This window comes from Hippocampus zosterae, unplaced genomic scaffold (assembly GCF_025434085.1).
Source record: "Hippocampus zosterae strain Florida unplaced genomic scaffold, ASM2543408v3 HiC_scaffold_336, whole genome shotgun sequence".
NCBI lineage: Eukaryota > Metazoa > Chordata > Actinopteri > Syngnathiformes > Syngnathidae > Hippocampus > Hippocampus zosterae.
In genome coordinates, this window is record NW_026262887.1 from 23,911 (window position 1) to 32,500 (window position 8,590).

The 8,590-nt window shown below is 56.1% G+C and overlaps 3 protein-coding genes across 3 annotated transcripts; 2 read left to right on the plus strand and 1 right to left on the minus strand.

Moving 5' to 3' along the window:
- The first annotated feature begins 315 nt into the window (after positions 1-315).
- Positions 316-1,366, plus strand: LOC127594963 (uncharacterized). Its single transcript, XM_052056682.1, is given in 2 exon segments — positions 316-1,065; positions 1,067-1,366. Coding segments are annotated over 2 exon segments (1,050 nt in total).
- A 6,002-nt stretch (positions 1,367-7,368) lies between these two features.
- Positions 7,369-7,743, plus strand: LOC127594964 (dynein light chain Tctex-type 1-like). Its single transcript, XM_052056683.1, has one exon. It carries the CDS (start codon positions 7,369-7,371, stop codon positions 7,741-7,743), a length of 375 nt encoding a protein of 124 aa, XP_051912643.1.
- A 2-nt stretch (positions 7,744-7,745) lies between these two features.
- On the minus strand, positions 7,746-8,375 carry LOC127594965 (dTTP/UTP pyrophosphatase-like). The gene is made up of 2 exons (XM_052056684.1): positions 8,296-8,375; positions 7,746-8,259 (listed from the first exon to the last, which is right to left on the minus strand). Exons 1-2 carry the CDS (start codon positions 8,373-8,375, stop codon positions 7,746-7,748), a joined length of 594 nt encoding a protein of 197 aa, XP_051912644.1.
- Between the last annotated feature and the right edge of the window lie 215 nt (positions 8,376-8,590).

Consider the following 8,590-nt stretch of genomic DNA (forward strand, 5'->3'; position numbering starts at 1 on the left):
CTTTGTGGGAAGCGTGTTAGGGTGATCGATTGAGGGGGAGCATGGAGATCGGTGTGTGCGAGGTTGTGGGGCCAGGGGCATCAGGGGAAGGGGATCTTGACTATTTCCTAGACCTCGAATGTGACCTGGACTTGGAATGCTAATTTTGCTGTATGGACTGCCTGCGAGTAAGAGCCAGCAGCCTCTTAATCCTCGCAGAAACAGCCTGCCCTTCCTCCCGCAAGCTCATATTTCCTGACTGCATCCAGCCTAACCGTCCAATAATTTAACCCCTAATAAAAAAATCCCTTACAGAAATATCCAATAATAATGATGATGTATCTTGTGACGCTGCTGGGCGGTGCCTCGTGCCTCAACGCCGACCTCAACGACTGGTACTGGCAGTACCTGTCCGGCGAGCAGCCCATGCCAGCCTTCGTCCCGCATCTCGTGTACCTGCTGTACGAACCCGTGCACACCCCCGGGCATTCCATGTTCCGGTTCCAGATCTTCGAACAGACCCTGCACGAGATCATCGCCCATAACAAGCTGAAGCTGTCCTGGACCAAGGGGATCAACGACTTTACAGACCTCACCTGGGAGGAGTTTAGGGGGCTGAAGCTCATGGCCCCTCAGAATTGCTCAGCCACCGAGCACAACCTCAAGGTCAAGAGCAACCGGAAGCTGTCCGCCCCCTCTGATTTCGACTGGAGGAGCAAGGGCATGGTCAGCCCTGTCAAGAACCAGGGTGCCTGCGGCTCTTGCTGGACTTTCTCGACTGTTGGTGCCATTGAGTCTCACTGGAACATTCTCCGGAAGGGGCGAAATGACACTTTCGCTGAGCAGCAGTTGGTCGACTGCGCGCAGGCGTTTGACAACCACGGCTGCAACGGCGGGCTGCCCTCGCATGCCTTCGAGTACATCAAGTATGCACCCGGGCTGATGCGCAGCAGCGATTACCCCTACACCGCGAAGGATGGGCAGTGCCAGTTCAACAAGACCCTGGCTCGTGTGCAGATTCCCTACGGATCCTTCAACATCACCGCTGGCAACGAGATCGAGGCGGCCGAGCGGCTGTACAACGCGGGCCCCCGTGTCAGTGGCGTTCCAGGTGGTGCAGGGCTTCAAGGACTACAAGTCAGGGGTGTACACGAGCAGCACCTGCAAGAACGGCAATGGCGACGTCAACCACGCAGTGCTGGCCGTAGGCTACGGCAAGATGGACGGAAAGGACTTCTGGGCGATCAAGAACTCATGGGGCCAAACCTGGGGCGACAACGGATACTTCAAGATGGAACGCGGCAAGAACATGTGCGGAGTGGCCCAGTGCAACTCCTACCCCCTGATCGATGGCCGGCAGCTTGATGACCTCGAGGCCTCGCAATGACCCTCATTTGCTTATGAGAAAAATATTGGCCTGTTGCACCTCCTTCAAGGGCACGCTCACGAATGTTGAGGCCAATCGGGCCGTGCGAGACGCGTTGGAGGGCTGTATGGTCGATGTGCTGCCGCTTGCCGATGGCGGGGAAGGAACTTCCTAGACGATCCTCAGTGGCAGCTCAGGTTGGTCTATCATACAGTGCCCTACCTTCGACCCCCTACGCAGACCGATAACCGCCTCCTACCTGCTAAAAGGAGACCAGGCAGTCATAGAAATAGCCAAAGCAAACGGCCTGACCCTCCTAAAAAAGGAATAGCTGAACCCCACCCAGGCCGATACTTTTGGGACTGGAGTCTTGGTCATGCATGCGATCAGGGAGGCCAAGGCGAGGTCCGTCTATTTGACTTTAGGAGGGTCTGCGACGATGGACATGGGCATCGGGATGGCCATGGCTATGGGCTGCAAGTTCAGAGACGTGAAAGGAGAGGTTGTCGATAAAGTAGGCGATCTGCACTTGATCGATAGCGTTGAGTGTCCCGCCTACCCGGAATAAGTTTCACAGTCCTGACAGATGTAAGAAGTCCATTGCTAGGGCCTACAGGGGCTTGCCAAATGTTCGGGCCTCAAAAGGGTGCAGCTTTGGAGTAAATTCATTTTATTTAGCAAAAATTCGAGCAGTTTTGCTGTCTGCTTGAACATCGTTTCGGGGTGGGTATTAGAAGAAGAGAAGGGATGGGCGCAGCAGGGGGAGCGGCGGCTTTGCTTACTGCTGCTTACAAGGCTGACATAACCTCTGGTATTTAGTTTCTGGCCAACTGGACCGACCTCGAATAAAGGATTAAAAAGGCAGATCTCGTGATTACCGGGGAAGGCAGGTTTGACAGTCAGACCCTCCAAGGCAAGGTAATCTCCAAAGTAGTCGAGCTATCCCTCAAGCACAAAAAGCGACTGTACATTTTCTGCGGGGACTATGACCCGATCGAATTGGACAGCCTGATCTAACTCGTAACATTACCCCCCAGAGAAACCGCCTACCAGTCACTCAAACAGGCCGTGATTGACAAACTGGCATGACTGTTTTCGCACTCAAAGCCATCTTTTAATCGCCATGGCATAGCAGAGGCCTAGGGCCGGGCCGAGCAGCACGCATGAGTTGTGCCCTCCGCCCGGTAGGGGGCTGCCATATTCTGTACAGCTCAAAGGATTAGTAGCACAGTCCCAAGAATAAGGATTTCTTGCAGCCCCAGAAGGCCAGGCTCGTTAGCATCGCCAAAACAGGTGTCTCTCCGAACGAGTAGTCAGTGCGGTCCCACACCACGACCTCTGGCTTAGGCGCCAGCCTGGCCACCCCAACCCCGCACCCGATACAGCCCGCCCCCGCCAGTCCGTTGAGCAGCAACCCCCTGACACGCTGCTTTTCGGGTAGTCTCTTCAAATTGAAGCAGACGAGCGCCACCGCAGGCAGGTAGTACTTTAGATGCCCGTTGAAGTTGAGCCAGCTGGTGGCAACGCTCCAGGGGTGCGTGGGCAGGTTGCGGAGGCGGTCTGAAGGGAGGTCCCGGATTAGCATGGTGTTGTTGGCGTAGGGGCGGTAAGGTAGCTTTTAGTCCGCCCATGCGATGAAAAGGATGAAGCCCGTGTAGAAGGCGATCACGAGAAGTGCGGGCTTGGGGTTTGGAACTGGTTTTGCCTAAGCTTTGAGGAGAAGGGCGATGAACTTGGGATCGTTGATTTTTGTGATCCCAGGGTGATACGAAGGCGGTAACAGCTTGCCCTCCTCTGGCCCTCCTCTGGCGGCTTGTAGACCAGATCCTTGCGAGTGGCCTCTGCAAACTTTTTGTTGTAGAGGGCTGCCTTGACGCGGATGAGAAGACGGTGCATAAATAAATATATGCTTGTAAAGATAGAGTGCTGCAGGGATTGCCATCTGCATGCCTGGCACTTGCCCCACGACCAGAAACCATACGACCTAGCTGTCACCCGGCTGACTCAGCTGCTCACCCTCCACGGGTTTGAATACCAGTTGGCCAGATACTGTCGGCCGGCCTCCTTCGAGGTGACTTTTTCCGATGCCAAAATCTTCTCTAAACTTAGGACTAATAAGTGGCCCAATTTTGATAGGCTGATAGAAAAATTGATAGAAATGCGGGATTCCGCAGGCAAACAGGATTAGAGGGGCATACACACTCCTGCTAAGGGGCAGTCCAAAAGGCTCGAAAGCCACAGCAGGACCACCGTCTCCTCCTCCAAACCGCGAAAGCGCAAGAGCCTCTACTCCCGCCTCTTCCACCCAAACACAAAGCTACTAGACCAAACCGTCCAAAACCTGATCGCCCGTGAAATCTATTACTGACCCCACAATCACACACATCCATCTGAGATCACCCCAGCCGATAATTCTTCTTCTTGTTCTTCTTGCGGCCGTATTCGATCTCGGGGTCCAGAGGCTTTTTCTTTTAGATGAACATGCTTTGGTCGAATTCGCTGGCTGGAGGGGGGTGGGGTTGGGGGATGGCTAGGGCTGGGGATGGGAGGTTGGCTTTTGGGGTTGGGGTTAGGCTTAGAGTTTTGGGAAATCTTCGTCTGTGAAGATGGTTTTGGGAATGCCTCCGCTGGGAGGCTGGATCTTCGGCCTGGGGGGAGTGGCCTGCAGGTTATAATACCCCTCACAGATGGTCGCCGGGGCCTCCACCTTGATAAAATTCTGTTTTTTCTTCTTCTTGGCCTTGCCAGTAAACTCAACCTCCTTGTGGCCCTCTTAATGCTGGAAAGGCTATCCCTCCAACTGAGGGAACTATTCAGCTTCAAAGACATGCCTTTTGGATTGCTTCGGTAAGTCGGGGGGCTTTCTTGTGCCCCCTCCGAATAGAGGGATGTCGGCAGGCCTGTCCTCCTCCTTTTTCTTGACTTTAGGCCGGCCGCCCTCAATGTTGATATCCTCGATGCTCGGGAAATATTCATCGTCAAGCTTGCAGTCAGCCTCAGGCTTGCTGAAAGCAGACTGCTCCCTGCCAAGCTGCAGGCTCTTTTCAGGGACATTTTCGATCTTGAGCAGAGCCTTGTTTCGGGATAGGAAGGCGGCCAGGAAATTGGCATTCCGGTCATCCTTTTCCGCCATGAACTGCACCTTCTGGAACAGAGCCAATACGCACATCCGCACGTAGACGTAGAGAATGGCCAGATGCTTGAGCGGCAGGCCTTAGCAAAACACCAAAACAGGGCAGAATCATAGTCCTCCTTGAGCAGACGGGTCCACTCCTTGATCGAGATGCCCAACTTGAACAGCCACCTGAACTTGGTCATCTCCTTGGTAGGCAGGTGCGAGACGATATGACTGATCTGCATGATCTTCTCCCGCTCTACCGCAAACTCCTCATCCGAAAAGGCCTTCCCGAAGTTGATCCTCACCCGCTCGAAGTAACCCTTAAGGGAGATCTTCCTGCTCTCGATTTTGTGCTTGATAACGGTTTCGGTGTCCCGCAGTAGTTCGTTGAGGAACTGCCCGTGGGTCTCATGGGAGATGAGGGTGACTGGCTTGCTGCGCTCTAGCTTTTTGAGTTCTTAGAGGTAGGCCTGGTCCAGCTGCCGTTTTTCTTCATCGTCGTGCCACGTCCGGATCAGGATTGGCAGGACGTAGAGGAACTCACGAATGGAGTTAAACTTCCTCTAGAGAAGGCGGACGAACTTCGCCACGTTTTTGATGGTCGGGTAATTCTTCAGAAAATCCTGGACTCGATTCGCCGTGTCATCGCCGAACCCTTCCCGCAAGATTCTGTAGAGGTCGTTGTTCTTGAGAGGGGTCATGGCCAGTGGTATAAATATCTACAGCTCCTCTAAACGAGGCGCACGGGGCTACTCCTTCGGAATGCTCCGGATCCTGTCAATAAGCTAGATCGTGCTAAGCTTGACCGTCGCCTGCGCGGCCTGCAAAAAATCCCGGAAATCTATTTTTTCGTCTTGGTGGTCAACCTGTTTGTCGAGCTGCTCATAGACATTATTCCGCATCGACAAGAACTGCTCCCGGAAGTCCACGCCCTCTTTATCCCTCAGCCGGAACTCCTCAAAGACCTTGTTGAAACCCAGCAGGGAGTCAAGGTTCTTCGCGCGGGCCCGGCCACCCTCATGCGCGAGCTGGTGGTGCTGGGCCAGTTCCTCTTTAGTGACAAAGGCCTTGTAGCCCTCCTGTCGGCAGATCGCGTCGGGGCAGAGAAAATGGCTGGCCTCGAAATGCTTCTCCAAAGAGCGATAGCTGGCGTAATGGAAGGTCCGGTACCCCTCCGGACACAGATCGCAGCGCAGGTGCTCCAGCTTCAAGTGCTGCTGGATATGCTCCTCGTCGTAGAAGTTCTTGCGGCAGAACCTGCAGTAGGGGTGGTAGAGTTACAGTCCGTTCTCCAGGAACTCTCCGACATGCAGGTGCTCGTGCAGTTCCGCCTCGGTAAACAGTTTCTGCTAGCGGAGGGTTAGGGTGCTGTAGTCGTAGCAGATCTCACAGAAAAACCGACGGTGCGCCTACATCATGTGCCTTCGGAGTCTTCCGAAATTCTCGAAGTTGTGCTTTCGGTCCCTGCAGCCCTCCTGCGAGCACCGGAACTGCTATTCTGCCAGCACCTTCTCTCTCGTGCGCTCAGAGTCGAAGTAGAAGTACCGTCGGAAGTGTGTTCCGACAGCCCGCTTCCAGTCGACCTGCTGATAATCCTTCGAGAGGGAGGCGAACAGCACCCTGGCGGACGAGGCCTTGCAGATGGGACAGAACAGGTCGTTGGCCTGTTTGTCAAGCTTGAGCGCGCACAGGTGGCAGAGGGGGCCGTGGTTGCACTCGAGGACGGCAAAGAACTCGATGTCGTTGCAGCAGACCACACAATCTTGCTCCATCAATTAATTCAACTCAGTCCCAGGTGCCCCCGCAGCTGCTGGATGCGGTCGCGCAGCCGGTCGTTCTCGCGCCGGCGGGTCTGGATCCGCAGCTGTAGCTTGTTCAGCTCGACCTTGCCGCGCTGCTGGCTTTCGATCGAGCTGCTGGCCCGTCTCAGGATCTGTTACTCGACTTGGCTGATCTGCCGGGTGACGTCCCGCAGGTCGTGCTCCAGTTTGTCCTTCAGCCTCTGCTCGTGCGCCCGGTAGGCGTTGCGCTTGGCCGCCAGCTCGACCACATAGTACCGGTGCGCCTCCTCCATCTACTCCACCTCGCGCAGCACCTGCTCCTTGTGGCGGGTGACATCCTCCAGGTATCCCAGCACCTTCTCAAAGGGGGCGAGGCGGACCTTCGGCGTCGGAGGGTAACCCTGACCGCCTGGGTTTCCTCCATGATTATTTAAGAGGCAAGATAGGAATAAGTTTATTTGATTTCAAATGATCGGCTCGTAGGCGTTCACGACCCCTCGCAAGAAGGAGGGGGAGCTGCTGAGGCCCACTCCGGCTGGGCTGACCGGGTCTGCGGACGGCGCTTTCGACAAATTAGCAGATTATACAGGCTGCCCCGAGGCGGCGACCGAGCTGCCGTCCAGTTGCAACTGCCGGAAGAGCCAGTGCCTCAAACTCTACTGCAAGTGCTTTTCGACAGGCCAGCTCTGTGGCCCGGCGTGCCACTGCCTGGGCTGCTACAACTGCAAGGAGACAGCAGACGCCCCCCGGCGCATCACCGCCATCGAAGAGACGCTCAAGCGAGACAAGGATTGCTTCAATAAGCGGATCAACCGCAGCGAGGCTGCCGAGGGCTGCAACTGTCGGAAATCGTCCTGCGTCAAGAACTACTGCGAGTGCTTCGGCAGTGGCCGGAAATGCGGGCCTGCTTGCAACTGCGATAATTGCAAGAACCCCTGGCCTGAATATTACACCCAGCCGCGCAGGAGTGATCCGCTGGGACTCACGCCAGAGTTGAAGCTTGACCCCGAGCTGAAGCCCAGGGCGGCCTAGCTGCCGCTAAAGCGCAGCCTGCTCCCGGAACTGGAGGAGTGCCAGTCCCCCCCGCGCAAGCGCATTTGACCCCCTCTTTCCATATTAATTTCATGGACGACAACCAAAACCAGGAGGAGTTGCTGTACACGTCGGACGAGGTGGAGCGGCTGATCCTCGAGAGCATCGAGCAGGTGCTGGTGGGCAAGTCCTACAGCGAGGCGGACGTGCCCAAGTGGATCAACGCCCTCTGCGAGGACATCATGAAAAAGCTCATCGAAAGCCAAAAGCCCTACAAGTACATGATCAACTGCCTCATCCAGCAGAAGACGGGACAGGGGCTGATCGCGGCCAGCTCGTCCTTCTGGGACAGCGCCAGCGACCTGGGGGTGACCGTCATGTGGCCCAAGGACAAGCAGATCAAAGGCGACCAGACCAAAGCCTCCATCCAGTGCATGGTCACCGTCTACACCCTCTCCCTCATCTGAGATCATCCATCCGTCCAGCCCATCTCCTTGAGGCCTGTCACGATCGCTGCGCAGACCCGCCCCACGTGCAGCCCCTGGAACCCTACCGACCCTCTGATCTCCTCGAAGAAGCTGCCGCTCATCCCGTTCAGCCGGTAGCCCCCCGAATGCGCGTAGGGCTGGCCTGTCCGCGCGTAGGCCCGGAGCGTGGTTTCGTCCAGTGGGAAGAATTTCAGTTCGTCGACAGTCGTGAAAGCGTAGAGCTTGGTCCCCACGTAGACCCGGTGGGCTGTAATGCCCTCGTGCCAGCGGCCAGCCAGTTTCCCCATCATCTCGACGCAGTGGTCCTCATCCCTAGGCTTTTCGAGGATCTTGCCGTCCACGGCGGCAATAGTGTCTGCCACGACCAGCACCTCGATCTCGCGCCCGCTGTCTTTCAGCTGCTTGAGTATGTCGGCCGCCTTGCCCTCGCAGGTGGCCTCGCAGTACAGCTTGGGAGAGGCGAAGGACTCCTTGGCCAGGTCCTCGGGGAAGTTGCTGACCAGGGTGGTGAAGGGCACTTCAAGGGTCTACATGAGCTGCTTTCGGGAGGCGGAGGACGAGCCCAGGATGATGGGGTGCTTTTCAAGGACCTTCAGATACGGCAGCAGCATGATCGAATTATAATCCTGAAGCTCATTTCTTCTTGCGGGCCCTTCGCCTGAGATTTTCCAGCACCTGCCGCCTCAGGGGGTTGTCCTCGTCATCCTCCTCCTCCTCTTATTTGTACACCTCCTTGATCTTCTACAGTGATGAGGACGGGCCTTAGAAGGGTGGCCGCCATCCCTGCGACGACGAGTTGTAAAAGGAGGCGGGTTATTATTCCGTT

What these genes read in the sequence shown, in the direction of transcription:
- LOC127594964 (XM_052056683.1), top strand. Translation starts at nt 7,369, where the DNA reads ATGGACGACAACCAAAACCAGGAGGAGTTGCTGTACACGTCGGACGAG.
- LOC127594965 (XM_052056684.1), bottom strand. Translation starts at nt 8,375, where the DNA reads ATGCTGCTGCCGTATCTGAAGGTCCTTGAAAAGCACCCCATCATCCTG. An exon ending in GCCTCCCGAAAGCAGCTCAT is followed by an intron (nt 8,260 to 8,295) that starts GTAGACCCTTGA and finishes CACCCTGGTCAG; the next exon opens with CAACTTCCCCGAGGACCTGG.